This window comes from Haliotis rufescens, unplaced genomic scaffold (genome assembly GCF_023055435.1).
Source record: "Haliotis rufescens isolate VD_foot unplaced genomic scaffold, xgHalRufe1.0.p SCAF_13, whole genome shotgun sequence".
Classification (NCBI taxonomy): Eukaryota; Metazoa; Mollusca; class Gastropoda; order Lepetellida; family Haliotidae; genus Haliotis; species Haliotis rufescens.
The window spans coordinates 26,275,585-26,294,156 of NW_025963813.1; the positions used below are offsets into that span (position 1 = coordinate 26,275,585).

General features: G+C 43.7%; 1 protein-coding gene across 2 annotated transcripts in view; it reads right to left on the reverse strand.

Annotated features, from left to right (window-relative positions):
• Window positions 1–6,603: 6,603 nt before the first annotated feature.
• LOC124110767 (nascent polypeptide-associated complex subunit alpha, muscle-specific form-like) overlaps window positions 6,604–18,572 on the reverse strand; it is a 59,068-nt gene continuing 47,099 nt past the window's right edge. For both annotated transcript variants that reach the window (XM_046470160.2, XM_046470159.2), the window contains exons 10-11: window positions 16,910–17,512; window positions 6,604–7,722 (exon numbers count right to left, since the gene is read on the reverse strand). In XM_046470160.2, the coding sequence (XP_046326116.2) occupies window positions 7,388–7,722; window positions 16,910–17,512 (938 nt within the window). In that variant the 3' untranslated portion in view covers window positions 6,604–7,387. The remainder of the gene's footprint in view (window positions 7,723–16,909; window positions 17,513–18,572) is intronic.

An 18,572-nucleotide genomic window follows, 5' to 3' on the forward strand; every position in this document is an offset into this window, starting at 1 on the left:
CCAAAAGCAGATTTGCCTGCTGTGACCTTGAAAATGGGGTCAAGGTCACCAAAACCGACTGGTGTCTGCGGTGTCTGTATATACACCATAGTTCCAAATATGAAGACAATCCAGTGTTTAGTTCTTGAGATATCGCGGCAACACCGTTTTCCAACTCTAAAAGCAGATTTGTCTCCTGTGACCTTGAAAATGGGATCAAGGTCACCAAAACCGACTGGTGTCTGCGGAGTCTGTATATACACCATAGTTCCAAATATGAAGACAATCCAGTGTTTAGTTCTTGAGATATCGCGGCAACACCGTTTTCAAACTCTAAAAGCAGATTTGTCTGCTGTGACCTTGAAAATGGGATCAAGGTCACCAAAACCGACTGGTGTCTGCGGAGTCTGTATATACACCATAGTTCCAAATATGAAGACAATCCAGTGTTTAGTTCTTGAGATATCGCGGCAACAAACAGGTGGGACGTACGGACGGACGGACGGACGGACGTACGGACGGTCGTGAATACTATATCCCCCGCTTCGCGCTTTCGCGCGGCGGGGGATAACAAAGGGAATACACTCATATCATGGCGTGAAGTGCCGATGTAAAAACAACATACTTTGTTCAAAGGGTTAACCGATAATATGTTGATTGATTGCTCATTGTTATTTAAATCAATGGATTTTTTAAGGGACTGTGGACGTTATGAAAATAGCTGTCATGTAGGATTTCTCAGCTGACCTTTGAGACTTGACACCGATGTGAAACACCTGAAACAACCTAAGTGATCAGTTGGGAAATGAACACGGGTTATAATATCCCGAAAAGATATATATATTTTAAAATGTTTGATTGTTACAGAGACATGTGACATCGATTAAGATTCTTTGTACAGCTGCAGACATGTGGGATATTGTTCCTTTGTATGGATATTCACGGATACATATCTCGAACAAGAAAGCTGCCTAAAATTATACACATAAATTTGGTAGGTTATAATTATGATATTTGCCTTTTGTTTTCCTTCATTTGCTGTATTATTGGACAGATTCATTCTTGTTCCTCTACGTCTTGGTTGGGAAATTCTTCGATGCGCGATAGACGTTTTCACAAGTCCTTTGTAGGCGTGTATATATTACAGACAATTTGTAAAATGCGACTCTCTCAGGCAATTTATAAAAATGTGTAAATATTTCAGTCATTTTGACTGAAAAATCTGTCCATTTCTATAACAGATTGACTAAAATTGATTAAGATGATCAAAAGGGCCTAAAAACATCACAATAGATTATTATGTAGGTTGGATTATAAGCCAAACAATATAGAAATGTACTTTTCATCGTAACATTTAGTCTCTTGGTGATGATATTAAACATAAAAATCTTTGGAATTTGTTTTATAATAATACAGATGGACATATTTTTCAGTCAATTTGTAAAATAACTGAATATTCAGGCGTTTAATAAATTTCCTAAGTGAAAATTTTGCACATTTTGATATATAAACACGATAAAATAAGCAATGTTCAGGAGAAATATTTACTTTGTGTTGCAAGTCAAAATAGTGTAAACGAAAATTGTACAATTACCAAGCAAATGACTTATCCAAACTTCATCATCATTACTGATGCTACCCACTGTATTTCATTTTGTTGATCAATGTGACAATACGCCCTTATACTATCAATAAAAGTAACAAATGGGCTTACCAATTGCGCAGCACAGGTCGTGAACTAGTCTAGGTTTCTGCTATATCATCCGGGTACTCACGGGAAAAACAATATTAATAACAAAGGCAACAACCAGTCCCAGGGAACTGCTTTAGATCAGTGCCCCTTTAAAGTAAAGCTGCGTTAGTAACATTGATTAAGCCCCCAACTTCAAAAGCTTATTAGATAGCATACCTACTGACTGGCTAGTTCTGTCTATTGTGTGTACACAATAGACTATATGTGTATAGAGGTGTGTGATTTTTATTCTATACGAAAATTACTCTAAACAAGCTATCATCGAGTTCCTGTGTGTGTGTAGTACTCAGACATTAAAACATAAATGCTGCCATGGGAGAAACAGATTGGTTAAAATAATTGAAAATAAAACATAAAATATGGAAGCCATTTCATATTATCAGTGATCACAAAAACTGTTTGACGTAAAGCTCCTGTGTATACTTAGAGATAACTCAAGTGAGTGAGTATGGTTTTATGCCGCTTTAAGCAATATTCCAGCAATATCACGGCGGGGGACACCAGAAATGGGCTTCACACATGTGATAACTCAAGTGCTTTAAGGAAATACCAACCAGTGGGAATCCTGTGCTTGGTGCTTGGTGAGTTGCTTCTACGGTTGATGCATGAGAGGCAGATAATTTGCTATTCCAAATGTAACTAAGTTTTCTCTGAACAACCTTTTATTCAAAAGAAAATGTAGAAATGTGTGGATCTTCTGATCACTTTTCTTTCTCAGTCTGGAATTGGTCAACAGTTCTTCCCCTTGCATGATTTTTTTCTTGCATGACAAAACAAACATATCGATAAATGTACAAAAAGGCACAGACAGTTTCATGAAAAAATACAGGTTCACGTTTTGTAGGTCACATGTCAATTGCAAATTTGTTTCGTTGGTGGTTGTCAGTATTTCTTTTGTTTATACACTTCTGAATTTCATTGAAGGCTCAATTGTAAAAGGATGACAGGTTCTGTCTTGTGGTAATAGTCCCTTTAAAAACTGATATAAAAAACTCCAGTTCTTTGTGTGTTACATATACAACTGTTACCTATTCTTTCACTGTACATTCTAGTCAGCAGGCCAGGATCCCCAATAAAATTCCATTTGGGTGAGTGTATTGGGCTTATGCTGTGTTTATCTTAATTCAGTTTGACCCAGCATGGAGCCTGCATCTTCCCTAGGCAAGGAAGTTACTCCTTCATCAGGTGAATAAATGCTATGAAGCAGAGAACATAGGAACCTGATGAAGGAGTAAGTATATACTCAGAAATGTTGTGTTCCTCATAATAAAGATGTTGACATCCATAAATTCTCTTCCTTATGTACATCACTTTTAAATGCCATCCAAAGCCTTGTAAAAGTCCAGTTTCCACCCTTGCCCAACTTGGCTGGAATTTCGGAGTTATATTTTGGCTTGACTTACAAGTGTATGCATAGTCCAATCAAAATCCCACAACGAACTTGACATCCGGTTAAAAAACAACATGCATTTTCAACATGCAGATTTCTGTTGACAGCAGGATTTGCAAAGCATATGTACAGTCAACTGGGAATCTAGACATATTTTCTGAATCTTTTCATGTTTTTAATCAAGGTGCTCAAATGATTTGATGCACTTTGCAGGTAAGACCAATTGTATTACAATATAGATCTTGATTATTGATCAGATCGTCTTGTCTGGGCGCTGCCATTTTGTTTGCAGCAAATGCAAGTGATACAAGCGGTGGAATCTGATTGGTCAATAGGAGGACCATAGAAGTGGCATAACTAGTAATAGCCAGTGGTGGTGCTACGATCGAGCCATGGAATTCCAGCGTAGCTCGGGAAGGGTGGAAACTAGACTCCCTTGCCTCAGGAAGATGGGAGCTTGATGCAGAGGACAGCCCAAAGTGAAAGCAAAGCAAAGCATGGTGCTCACAGGATCAAAATTAGGGCAAAACTTGAGAAGTTATATCCATGATTCACTAAGGGATACAACTCTGTCACATTTGAAAAAGGCATATAAGGTGTAGATTTCATTTACATTAATGAGAAAACAGCAATCTTGAAAATGATATACACAGAAACAAGGAATCCAGTCATCGTGATAAGGAATACATACACAGTATTAAATTTCCACATGTTTCAACAGTTGGCGTAAAGGTGGTCATAACAGCTTTGAGGGATGTGAGGATAAGCCCTAACATCAAAGTGCAGCTTTAGAAGATGAATTGACAAACATGAGCAAATTAAACTCAAGGATGAGAATGTATTCAGTTTTAAGAAACATTGAAGGTTAGCTGGGGGTCTGGGGGACTGTATGATTTATGTATATTCTAAAGGAAAGGAATTCAGCTGAACACAGCGGAACCACGGAAATTCTCATCCCTGAAAACACCTTTCCCTTTCACCTGACACCCAGTGATACATAATGCTACTCTGTGCATGGACGCTCAAAACAGACTCAATAGTGTCCAAGTTCTCAGCTACAGCCATCACGATGAACACAGGCATTGAAAACTGTATTTCAACAACTATTGACATTGACCTACCATCTATATCACTCAGAATTTTTGATGAAGGACGTCATGATATGGTAAAATTATGTCCCAATACAACACTGACCAACAAGTGACCTACAAGCGAGACATCAAATGCTGAAGGCATCAGTGACACATCTAACTCACTGCATACAGTAAACTACATCTGTCATCGCAGGAACTGAACCAGGTGCAGCGCTTTCATTTACAACCTGATATGGCCTTGACATTTGGCAGAATTACAAGATTAGCCAATACAAATCAGATGGAGAAAGATGGAGAAATTTCAGATATTTGCTACAAGTTTCATTAACATCCAAGCATGAATTGTGTAGTGACTCAAAGCCTTTTTTGTACTTCAATAACCAATTGCACATTCTAACAGTGACTACACCTTTGACATGAGAAGAACATGATGATATTGATGAAGTATCTATTATTACTGACTGCTCTTGAATCTATGAACAAAAATGACTATTCCAATCAGATGATTTCCAGAACAAATCCTTTCATAAGTCTTTAGTGATAATAGTCACAAAGCACTAATTATGCTCACTAGGATTTCTAAATCCACTAACCTGACTTTCAATGTCCACCAATCAAGCAAGCAGGGGTTTCAGAGCTTATATATGTGGGAGTGCATCAGGTTATGTTTGCTTAATGCCGCTTGAGAACAGTATATCAGTTATATCACGGCATGTCAGCTTCATGTGGGATGAGCCTGAAGTGATGCAAGACATTTCCATTCTGGGGAAAAACACGGTTAGGGATTGATTCTGACAAACCTAGAAACAGGATTCAAAGTCATGAAAATAGGTTTTTGGCCTAGTGCATCAAGGGTGACAAGAGATGACAGAGTAAGCCAACCCTGTTAGGTACATACTGACGAGGGGTAGTCCCAGCATGCAGTTCTCAATAGGGCTGTCAATACAGTATAGTTCTACTTATTGAACTGCTATAAAATTTAGACACATTTGGTCACAGCACAGGAAGCTAAAAAACTGTCTGCAATTACTGTTTCCACTGCAGACAGTAAGACATTCACCCCAAACTGTGCAAGGCAAAACTGAGGAAATTCAAAGTTAATTCCATTCTGTTTTGGAAATGAACTGCTTGACCTTGAACTATGGAACTGCATCCTGAGAATATACCCATGGACAACTCTAACAATAGGATCTCGTTGATCCGGAAGGATTTTAGCGTACAATTACTGAAAGTGTATAATTATTAATGCCCTAAATACAAAAGACTATCACAGGTGACAATGAAAACAGTAGTACCGTAATCAACATAATTCATGCCTCTTCCCTTTAGGGCTGTACCATATTTTGCTGACATCCTCCCGCACTCCCCCCTCTCATTGTATCTAACATTTTTGCATGGCCTCCACCTCCTTTCTATATAATAAATGGCCAGTCACTAATAATCTTCAAAGTCAAAATATTAAACACATGCACTGGCACACACACACATGCACCCGCAAGCACGCACCAACGCACATCCCGGCAGTACCCCAGCAGGTGCCCCTTCAATCTCTTGGTGAACACTTGGAGTCTGCTAATTACGTTGATTATGGTATGTACACAAGCCTTACAGGATGGGCTGACAACATCTCAATCTCCAGGACACAAGTGAGATATTCTAAACACCTCTGTACACCTCTTGCAGACAGGATGAGGTATAAATACATTGTAGAAGTAACAGGTCCATAATTGGCCCATCCTCATTGAAAAACTCACTCACATGAAGGAGACAGTCCTGATAGAAAGGATGTCTTCATGTCCACTCCCCTTACCCATTTCCTTTTTTCTTATCTTGACGTTTGATTGGTCAGTAAAATGTTAATGAAAATCATGGGTGGGTAATTTGAGATTGTGAGAACCACAGGAATGAATTCAGGGGTAAGTGTAGGTTTACAGAAACAAAGCCCTGGAGATATTGAGGATGTAATTGGCCAATCACTCCATCAACCTACCATTTCCAATTTTGCATGGTCTGGTTATGACATGTTATAGGTAAAATGGATAGAATTATCATTAAACCGCCCGCATGTTATCAGAAATGAGGGGGCCACTGTATCTTGATAATGCCCTCATATTACTTGATGACGACTGCATCACACCCGCTGTTAGGTGACGTTATAGGATAGCGATAGATGACGTCACGTTCAATAGTGTCGTCATCTGGTTTGTTCTATGACGTTTCCATATTTGTAAAAGTGGGTCAGTGACATTCTTGTTGATTGCAGTAAATGTTTCCAAACCGATATTGTTGTTTCTTTTTATTTGATAACAAATTCCATCCATTTTAGCTATAATAACGGTAACACTATTTTTCAATGCATTATCATTTGCAGAAGCCCTCGGTCTTTTCAACTGCCCTCCTTCGTCGGGCAGTTAATGGATGATCTCGGGCTTCTGCAAATGATAATGCCCTGAAAAATAGCGTTACCCTTATATTACTGTGTTAAACACCTGGTGAGTTTGTATGACGACTGTATGTCGTGGTCCTACTGACCTTCCTGTGTGACCACACACACATACACACACAGCCAATATAAAATTATAAATAACAGTGTGTGTCAAACACAGAAGGTGAGAAAACAACACACAAAGATAAACAAACAAACTGACAACCCCTCCATACTGACCAGTGAACACATTGGGTAGGAATTGCTACACATAATGTTTAGATGCAAGATTTTATCTTGATGAGAGATGACAACACTGTTCAGTCAGACACTTATGATTATGGATACAGCAATGATATATGTCATCACATTAATGATGGGTGCATTTCACAAATCTCATCTCAACTTTCCAGCTTGAACACCCATGGTTTTCTTGAATTTAATGGTCACGTAAGTCCAAGTGATTCAGTGGCCATGTTGAATTCCTGTGTGTACAGTGGCCATGTTGAATTCCTGTGACGCTTCAAATTCATAACCACTGTATAGCTTATTGCCCTGAAAATATTGCCGATTTCCTAAGACAAAAATACCATCTTAAGATGAAAATAAGATCACACCATTCACCTAGAACCATAGTCAGTCATTCAGGTGTTTAGCGTCCACTTCTGACAGCTCACTTTCGTGGACAGTACATGCACTCATCTCCAATACATTTGTAATCCTGTAATAAAATGGCCCAACCTCCACTATGTTTGGTGTTCATCAGAACTCAGTGTTGGGAAGTGTGGCTGGCGTAAGTCTGGCGTTCCCTGTACACCAGCCTCCTCTGCTGCTTCTCTGTGCCGCTGAGCTGCAGGAGCGGTCCAAGCCACTGCCCGACCTGGCTGCACATTAAAAAGTGGAGAAACCACTGCCTGTTGAGTTGGCCTCTCGGAACTGTTTCCACGAGCAAATGGGGGTTGGCTTGGCCTGGAGTGTCCGCTGGAGCTAGCAAAGTTACTGACATTGGAGCTGCTATTGTCGCTGTTTTCACCAGGCATCCGCGAAAATAGAGGAGGCTGTGGATCTGGTGTTATCATGGCTGAAAAAGAAGTTTCAAGTAATTATTAAACTACAAACAAATATCCAATATATTTTCACCCCGTGGTGTCAAATATACACTGATGTTTTACCCATACCATCGTGACCAATAGAGTTTACTTGTACTGATACACGGTCTGTGCCTCTTTAGATGTCAAAGGTAGAGTCACAATGCTCAAAAGTTTTAGCTTGATCAAAAATCAAAACATGCCCCAAAATGTATTACGTTTTTCTGCATACCACATACTTGCTGCATATCAAATTTCATAATGATACATGCACAAATTGCAGTGTAATGGGCTAAATGACAGTTTCTGAGGAAATGTTGAAAATGTAAAACTTAACGACGGATGAAAAGATAGACAAAAAGACAGTCAATGGACCACAAGCCATATCAGCAAGCTAAAAACGTGACATCACCATAGAACCCAAACAAGCGCAGAAGAGAACTAACAACGTTTTAAGGTCAGCACAATTTACTCCATATCATTCTTCGTCCATGTTGCCGTCAGTGTCCAAGCACTGATATGACATCGTAACATGACAGCGTAACATGACATCGTAACATGACAGCGTAACATGACAGCGTAACATGACATCGTAACATGACAGCGTAACATGACAGCGTAACATGACATCGTAACATGACAGCGTAACATGACATCGTAACATGACAGCGTAACATGACGCCAGCTCCGGAGGACATGTGTGAAGAACCTTGCCCTGCACCATGACGGTGGAGTATATGTATTTTATGAAAACAAGACCAATCTAGATTTTTATAAAAGCAATGATAGAAAGCTCTATTCCACATATGAAATCAGCATGAGGAAAATTAATTTATTTTTTCGAGGAGAGAAATGTATTGTGTAATAAAAGATTTCATAGGCCATATGTTAGTCTAGGGAAACCCCTTATACTATTCATAGTGTATACACAAACACTACGCTCCCCAACTTTTATTGTTCAGTATGTAAACCTTTATAAAGAATCACACACTGATAAATATAGGAATGGTATTTTCAATATGACTGCTAGTACAGTGCTGTGCCGCCTATGTATACCGGTAATATAAACATTCTGAAAGAACTTTTAATCTCTGTTGCCACAATCATGTTCTTAAAACTTTCAGCTTCATAAATACCATGGTTTGATGGGAGATGTCAATAACTGACCAAACATGATTGCATATATGAAGGTCAAAGATCTTTGCAATTACAAACAGAGTACCAGTGTACATAATCTCCCCAATAATAAATTAACCCTTGAGTGGTGAGGATGTGTGACACTAAGCAGTGTGATGTGTAATGTACTCATAATTGTCATCTATACATGACATACAACCAGGGCCTGATTTAAGAAACATGATTTAACTTGCACCAGGTGTATGTTGACATGAAAACCATACCAAAACTGAAACATACCGGTTGCCTGGTCTGACTCATCTTCCCGAGGCAAGGGAGTTAACTGACTTTAAAAGTCCACTTTCCACCTCCCCGAACTAGGCTGGTATTATGGAGTTATATTTTGGTTTGAGTAACGAGTCTATGCATAGTCCAATCAAAATCACATCCGGTTCGTAAACTGTTGTGCAGATTTCTGTTGATTGTAAGATTTGCAAATCATGTGCATCAACAGATATTTTCTAAATATTTTCATGTATTTATTCAAGGTGCACACGTGATTTGATGCACTTTGCGAGATAAAACCCGTCTTATTACAATATAGTCCTTGATTATTGGTCAGATCATCTTGACTGGACGCCGCCATTTTGTTTGAAGCAAATGCAAGTGATTTGAGAGGTGGAATCTGACTGGTTAATAGGAGGGACATAGAAGGGACATAACTCGTAACAGCCACTGGTGGCGCTACGATTGAGCCCAGAACTTTCAGCATAGTTAGGCAAGGGTGGAAACTACCCTTTTAAAGACAGTTAAGTCCCTTGCTTCGGGAAGATGGGATGACAAAGCCTACAATGGACATTCATTTCAAATAGGAGCAGCAACATCGGCTGCAAGAGGGGGGTGTCTGATCACATGATACAGGCATTGGGTGGATGGACCGGCATGTTTCACTCGCTACATCAGAACATCCCAATCTTCCATACATAAAGCCCAGATAGCGATGCACAAAGGTGACAATAATGTAACCATACTGACTATGTTCATGTGGTATACTTACGTGAACTTTACCAGTCATCCAATAGGATTTGCACAAGACATGATTCTGTACTATTTCATTATGTCCACCCTTTTTCTCTCTTCTTGGTTCTAACTACTTTTGGGGATTCTAATCAATTCAATTTTACAATTATCATTTAGGCAATCTGTTCACTCTATCAGCTGGTAATTCAGGCGGATACTATTCCTATTCAGTAATTTAACCTTCAGTCACAATTCATCAATCGTCTACTCTGCCAAGTACTCCTGGGGGTTGGGAGCAAGTAATGGGGTGCCGGACTCTATGGTCCGTCGATTGTCCATGTTCATATACTCAGCCAAGTATCTATATGCTCAAACAAGCATGGAGTGCCTATTTAGAGACTTGGCTGAGGTGAAGTTTTTCAAAGTATCCATGTACCATGTACCATGTACCATGTTGTATGTTGTATATTCTATCTGTCGTGGTGTTTTTATTGCCATTAAAAAATGTACTTCTAACATGCTGTGTCACATCTCATTGGACTGTAAATATGTGTATGAATGTATCAAAATGCTAAATGTAATGTTATTTAATGCTATGATATGAAGTTCTATATAGAATAAATAATGAAATAATGAAATACACTGTAAATATGTGTATGAATGTATCAAAATGCTAAATGTAATGTTATTTAATGCTATGATATGAAGTGCTATAAGAATAAAAATGGGTTTTTCAGATTAAAAACGATGTTTTATTGGTCTGTTTTCAGTCGTACAAATGGGTATCTCTCATACCCTCACGTCTAGTCGCACGTTTAGAGGAAGCCAGAAGCTGGAATGTAAACATTAAACTTGTTTCCGTCCGGTTGCGCACGCACCTCCCTATGACATGTCACAAATCTCGAAGAATAAGCCATCAAGCAGGACTGGACTGGATTACTTCCCTGTGGGGATGGCTGGGTGGGAACGTACGACTGAAAACAGACCAATAAAACATCGTTTTTAATCTGAAAAACCCATGTTTTAGTCTGTTTTCAGTCGTACAAATGGGTAGAATTGGACGGAACACTGGAAGGAGGGTCGGGAAAGTAATCAGGCAGTGACCACTTTCACGTCGAATGTACCAAGTTCCTCACCCCTGTAGTGACAATAGAACATTCGACCAGATGCACGGACGAGACAAGTTGTTTATCACGAACGCACAGCATGGTTAATGCTCTTCGACACACAACTAATTATCGATGCGACAGGCCAACTGCACGCGTCAGTTGAACTGCGATCGAAGTGTGGTCGACGAATAGTTTAGTTACCGAGCAACTCGCAGTATACAAGGTAACTAAAACAGCATGTTTAATGCTCTTCGACTCACAACTAATTATCGAAGCGACAGGACAACTGCACACGTCAGTTGAATTGCGATCGAAATGTGGTCGGCGTATAATTTAGTTACAGAACTCGCCGTAGACAAGGTAACTAAAATAGCATGGGTAATGCTCATCGACACACAACTAATTATCGATGCGACAGTACAACTGCACACGTCAGTTGAACCCGGATCGAAGTGAGGTCGGCGCATAATTTAGTTACAGAGCAACTCGCAGTATACAAAGTAACTAAAAAATACGAGCAGTACTATAATGTATGGGAAGACGATGCATACACCGAATAACCATAATAAAAAAACATAAGAATGCGTACATTCACCAACAGCTTTTATTGTAACCTGTAGTATGTCACGAAGTGTCGAGCAAAAACTCCAAAGTGAATAAAACACGAATTCACTGTCTTTTCTGAGAGATCTGTTGTGCCACCACGAGTGGACCAAACTGTTTGAGTCCTTCAACCTCTTCTGTGGAGATATCTCTAGGATAATGCGAAGCAAACACTGAAGTAGATCACCAAAAGCAGCCCTCCATAATAACTTGTAGCAAACAATTACTGTGGAGTGCTAATGTTGAAGCGAAGGCTCGAACTTCGTGCGGATGAGATGAGGTGGGAGGTGCGAGTCCTTGCGCCTCGTAAGCTCAGAGAATTACCGCTCTCAACCAAAATGAGAGAGTATTACGTGTAATCTCTTTCTTTGCATTGGTTGAGAGCGGTATGAACAGCCGTCGAAAATGTTGTCGTCGCTGTTCAGAACGCTGCAGGTAAATACGAAGCGCACGAACTGGGCACAAGGTGAGATCAGCGTGATCACGAGGGCCCATAATGGCAGACAAGGAAGGAATGTTGAACATTCTCGGATCTTGGCCAGGAAGTTAATTTTTCGCTAAAAAATCCCATCGGAGACCAAGATGGACGTTGCCATGGTTACGCTGATCGAACGTAATCCGACCGACGTCAATGGCATGTATTTCCGTAATTCTCACAGCCGTAGCCAGCGAGAGAAGGAAAAACCGTTTTCTGAGACAATAAGACGAACACGACCTTATCGAGAGGCTCGTAAGCCTGACTAGACAGGTTGCGCAGAACGAATCGAGGTCCCAGGCCGGCGGTCGGAATTTACGTGACTGATCTTCAACCATGAAGGCACGTAGAATCTTCTGCAACTCCGGTACGTTAGTGAGCTTGTCGCCCGTAGGAGACGGCACTACTGAAGCCAAAGCTGCCAGATATGTCGAGATCATCGACCCTTTCAGACGCCGAGATGACCGGAGAGAGACTAGGAACTCCGCCACCTGTGGTGGGGTCGCTACCGCCGAGTTGAAGCCATGAGACCTGGCGAAAATGGAGAAAGTGGTCCACTTGTCATCTTACAGCTTACGAGTCGTAACTCGATGTGCCGACGAGACAAGCGCTGCCGCTTTAGCCGAATAGCCTTTCTTCATTAACGAGGTCTTAAGCAAACCCAGGCGTGAAGCTGGAAGTTCTTTATCCCCGGATGCAAGTCGTCGGTGTGAGGATGAAGAAGGAGGTCGTCTCGATCTGGCAACGGGAACAGTGGTTGAACGATGATCTGAAGAAGTTCCGGGAACCATGTTCTTGCCGGCCAATAAGGCGCGACCAAAAGCAGACGTAGGTTGGCCGTTTGACAAACTTTCACCAGTTGCGATGGTAACAGCACCGTTGGTGGAAACGCGTAAGCGTCTAGACCCCCCACGATATCGCTAGAGCGTCGTGGTCCCATGCCCATGGGTCTGGAACCGGCGACACGAATCGAGGGAGGCGGTTGTTGTACGGGGCAGCAAAGAGATCTACTTGGGGCAACCAGAGTCGATCTGTCAGCAGATGAAAGACTGTCGGATGGATCATCCACTCCGTGGGAGACGGCCTCGATGGTCTCGACAGGGCGTCGGCAATCACATTCTTGGCCCCCGGGATGTGACGGGCGCGTACGCCCATGTCCAAGTCGTCGACGAGGGCGATGAACCTGAATGTCCGGTCCAGAAGGGCCGCCGACTGAGTTGTTCCCTGTTTGTTGACGCAGTGGACGACTGTGGAGTTGTCTGACTGTATCATCAGCCGTTTCCGACGGAGTCGAAGTTTCCAAAACTCGACCGCCCGAATCACTGCTTCCATCTCGAGGTAGTTGATGTGGAGGACCTTTTCTACTGGCGACCACCGCCCGGCCGCTTGGTCGTCCCCGAAGTGCGCTCCCCAGCCTTCCAATGACGCGTCTACGAATAGGTGTAGTATGAACGGAGGCTCGCTCATAAAGACGCCCTCGCAAACGTTCGACGGCTGGAGCCACCACTCCAGATGACAACGTAGCTGCGCCGGAAGTGGAACCAGGAGATTGGGAAACTCCAGGTGGGGGTACAGCAATCTCTGCAGCGAACGAAGTTGAAGACGACCTCGACGGGTCAAGTCTTGGGCCGATGTCAACAGACCGAGGACTTCCTGCCACGTGTGCACCGACGACGAGGCATGTAGACTTCACGGAACGCTGCTGACAATCTTGTCCCAACGGTCTTGCGGTACCTGGACCAGATTGACTCCCGTCTGGAAGCGTATCCTAATGTACTGTAGAACCCGAGGTGGTACCAAGTCCGATTTTTGAAAGTTGACGATCCACCCGAGGTACCGTAGTAGACTCAGGGTGGTCGCCAACTCACCTTGAAGGGCTACTGTAAACTGGTGAGCTTGGAGCCCGTCGTCTAGGTAGAAGGCGACCCTGATCGCCTGCCGATGGAGCCATTCTACGACCGTCTTCATGATCCGTGTGAAAAAGCACGGGGACGTAGAAATTCCAATCGGGAGGGCCGCCCACTGGTAATGAATACCTTGGCATTCGAATCGGAGGTACTTCTGGAACTCGGAAGCTATTGGTACATGTAGATACGCGTCCTGAAGGTCTAACGAGACGAGGAAGTCGTTCGGTAATATCATCCGACGCAGAGAGCTGAGGGATATCAAGGTGAATGTGTCGGGTGGTTGGAGGTATGTTGCGTTGAGGAAAACCCACTTGTGGGCATAGGGACGAAGTCGCCCCCCTAACGGTAGCTCGTCTAAAGGTAGTGTCACTGGGGGAGACTCCAACCACGGCGACGGCGGGGGAATGGACCTCACTTCCTCCCCCGCTGGTACTTTCCCCCTCTGGGAAACTTGGAAAAGGAGACCTGGCGACCTTTCCTGTCGGAACCTCCCTTGCGGGACGGCTGTCGAGGCACGTCCCTACGGAAGGCCCGTTGCACATTCTCGTTTCGGTAACGTCGTCGTGGGGCGTTCGAAACCAGTGGCCGTCTGGACAGGTTGGGTGAAGCCGAAATGATGATGTCACGCTCGGCTTCCCTGGAGTACTTGTCCAGAACGCCGTTGGTACGACCGTCGAACAACTGTTGCGATGTCCACGGGGCCCTAAGAGAGACCTGCCATGACGATCAGGTAGGTCAGTGCAGTCGATGTAACCATGGCGACGCGCCGTAGTAATCTGGCCCGATACACATCGGGACTGGGCGAGGACGTCCTAGATCCACCGTTGCATACAGGTGAGGACCGATGGCACCGTCCTGTCGTCCTCGTCCTGGGGTTCTTTCACCTCAAAGTACACTGAGAGGGCCTTGATCGCTGTCGACAGCATAGCAAGCGGTTGCAGCTGGTGCCGAACAGCAGTGCCCATGGATTCCAAATGTGGAGGGTGCTGGTCTCTTGAAGAGTAGCCCCCAGTCCAAATCCCTAGTCATGGGTGACGAAAACGGCATGCCATAGATCGGGTAACGAGATCGACCAGGCGGCTTGCAGAAGCTCTGCCCAGGCAGAGCAGAGCCAAAGTTCTGGTCCATATCGTGAGCCATGGCTCTGAAGACATCGAGAGGAGAAAACTGAAGAGACTGCGGTGTATCTCCGACCTTAAAGCCCGCACGCGTCGTGGTTGTCATCGTTCTTTGCTGGCTGTGGTCACAACCCATCGTCGACGTCGAGTGTGGAGGCGTAGATGAAGGAGCTGCTGTACTAGTTGACGGGCCATGGACCCCTGACGTAGTCGTATCCTTCTTGGTCGACGCCGTCGAGGCGAGGACCGCCGCCGTGATCTGGGCTATCAAAGCCGGGTCGATATGAAAGTGAGACGAGGTCGTCGTTCTGTCACTATCTTCACTACGACGCTGAACCCCCAAACTCTCCCTGCGAGAACGTCGCACGTCCCCGTGGGGATGAGGGCTACGATCTCTAACTGTAGAAGTACTACGATCCCCATCGTAGTTATCGTCCGAATCGTACATTCGACGACCACGATGACGATGAACGCCCTCGTGTCGTGTACTGTCTCTCGACGAGGCACTCATCCTGTCGTCCCGACTTGAACGGGAACGACTTCTGTGTCCACTGTCGTCCCGCACGACGTCCCTATCGTCGTTGGTAGAACGAGATGCGGACCGACTGGGGACCGTAGTCCCCTCATGGTCCTCGTCACCACCCGGTCCCGTCGTAACGGGGGAGGCTGAGTGACGCTCTCGATCAACCGAATGACGAAGACCAGTCGTGCGGGTGGTATCATCAGCAGGCGAATGGTCACGTGTCTTGTCGAAAACTGAAGTTGACTGAGGCGGGTCTTTTTCAACTGATTTCTGAGGTGTGGTCGACTCGCCACCCCCAGGGCCTGATGCGGAGGGTGCAGAGTCCAAGGATCCAACCGATGACCATCTCCGCTTGTAGCGCTGGTCAGCGGCCCGCTTCACCAACGCACGAAGATACAAGTTAAAGTTTATTGAAGACAAGTTCTCACATTTTTTACAACGTTTATTCCACGAATACGTTGAAAACCCTTCCTTAATGATGCAGGAAGGACAATACTTGTGAGGGTCTACTTTAGACAGTTTTCTTTGACACGAGGCACAAATGCCCGACATATTGCCACGTGTAGAATCACTGTCAAACAGCGAAACACGCGTTGAACACAAACAATGGATTACCAAGGATTACATTCCAGGAGTCTACAGGTAAGACATATTATGACTTTATTAGAACAACTGTAGATAAGCGATAAGTACTAGTAGAATACAAACTAGCAGTCTACCGCGAAAGACTTTCTCGAGCGACCAGCGCAGAGGCGCGCTGAGAGATTTGTGACATGTCATAGGGAGGTGCGTGCGCAACCGGACGGAAACAAGTTTAATGTTTACATTCCAGCTTCTGGCTTCCTCTAAACGTGCGACTAGACGTGAGGGTATGAGAGATACCCATTTGTACGACTGAAAACAGACTAAAACTAATGAAATTTTTGTGCATAGCATATATCAAAATTATGAAATGACCCCTGGTGCCTTCTATTGTTTAACCAATTAGCATGCCTGACTTATTTTCATACTGGGAACAATAGGTGGTGGCAAAGTGAGGAGATCCCTTAGAAAGTGATGGTATAGGCATAGGCTGTTGAATCAGACCAGGGCCCACTTGCACTAAGATGATCTTAACTCCCATACTTTAACATAGGCTTACAATAGTCTTAGCGCTAAGATCGCTTTGTGCAATTGGGCCCAGTGCTATAAGCTTACAGTTGTTTGTCATAACGTTTCCTTCAATAAGACATTTCCTTATTCCGCATACTATTATGTATAATCTCCACAAATGTTATAAACTGAGCAGCACATGCTAGTTTACACTCACGTGACACGACGCCCACAGGCTTCTTCTTGTCAGTGCTGTCAGTGGATTTCGTGTTCAATCTCAGAGCTGGTCTTGGATGGACAGCTACACCGTTCCACCTTTTTTGTGAACTTTCATTATTGAATGGCAACTTCCGGACAGTCTGCTTGTCAGCATCCGCCCCAAGGTCATCGCCACCATACTGAGCACCTGTTAGTTTAGGGCTAGTTTCATCCACCGTTGGCTCCACATCTTTCTTCTCTGGAATATGCACTGTGGGCTCGGAAACCTCTTTCAGACCAGTTTGGGAGGACTCCCCACTTGGATAAGTGTTGGAACTGGATGTTCCTGAGTCAACCTGGTTGTTGGGGTGTGGAAGTATTGACCCATTAGTGTAGTGAGGCTGTGAGGATGAATCCCTGACACTTAGCTGTCCTGGGGGGATCAAGCTACCTTCAACACGAGAAGATGGCTGACTGGCTGTATTCACTGTTAGCATTGTGTCCTCTGTAGTGTTGGATGGGGGCCCAGTTCCAATGTACCTCCTGGAACCTAGGCTCCCATTTGGGGTTTCTACGTCTCGTCTCAAGGGTTCCATTTCCACAGCATCTTGACTTTCACTTCCTGCAAAACCAACAACATGAAAGCAATTTGTGTATGCATTTACAGGCTTTAAATATAAGTTCTTGATGAGCAAATTCTGAAATAATACACATCATTTCCTTACATTACATTATAAGGCATGTAAAGTGATCGGTCTTCAAGGAAGGGAAGGAGGAATGGAGAGTTGATGGGCATCGATACTGAACTGCTGAAGATGGTCAGTCGTCAAGGATGGAGGAATGGAGAGTTGATGGGCATCGATACTGAACTGCTGAAGATGGTAGGTTGTCAAGGAAGGAGGAATGGAGAGTTGATGGGCATTGATACTGAACTGATGAAGATGGTCGGTCGTCAAGGAAGGAGGAATGGAGAGTTGATGGGCATTGATACTGAACTGATGAAGATGGTAGGTTGTCAAGGAAGGAGGAATGGAGAGTTGATGGGCATCGATACTGAACTGCTGAAGATGGTCGGTCGTCAAGGAAGGAGGAATGGAGAGTTGATGGGCATCGATACTGAACTGCTGAAGATGGTCGGTCGTCAAGGATGAAGGAATGGAGAGTTGATGGGCATCGATACAGAAGAGTTGATGGGCATCGATACTGAAGAGTTGATGGGCATCGATACTGAACTGCTGAAGATAGTAGGTTGTCAAGGAAGGAGGAATGGAGAGTTGATGGGCATCAATACTGAACTGCTGAAGATGGTCGGTCGTCAAGGAAGGAGGAATGGAGAGTTGATGGGCATCAATACTGAACTGCTGAAGATGGTCGGTCGTCAAGGAAGGAGGAATGGAGAGTTGATGGGCATTGATACTGAACTGCTGAAGATGGTCGGTCGTCAAGGAAGGAGGAATGGAGAGTTGATGGGCATTGATACTGAACTGCTGAAGATGGTAGGTTGTCAAGGAAGGAGGAATGGAGAGTTGATGGGCATTGATACTGAACTGCTGAAGATGGTCGGTCGTCAAGGAAGGAGGAATGGAGAGTTGATGGGCATTGATACTGAACTGATGAAGATTGTCGGTCGTCAAGGAAGGAGGAATGGAGAGTTGATGGGCATTGATACTGAACTGCTGAAG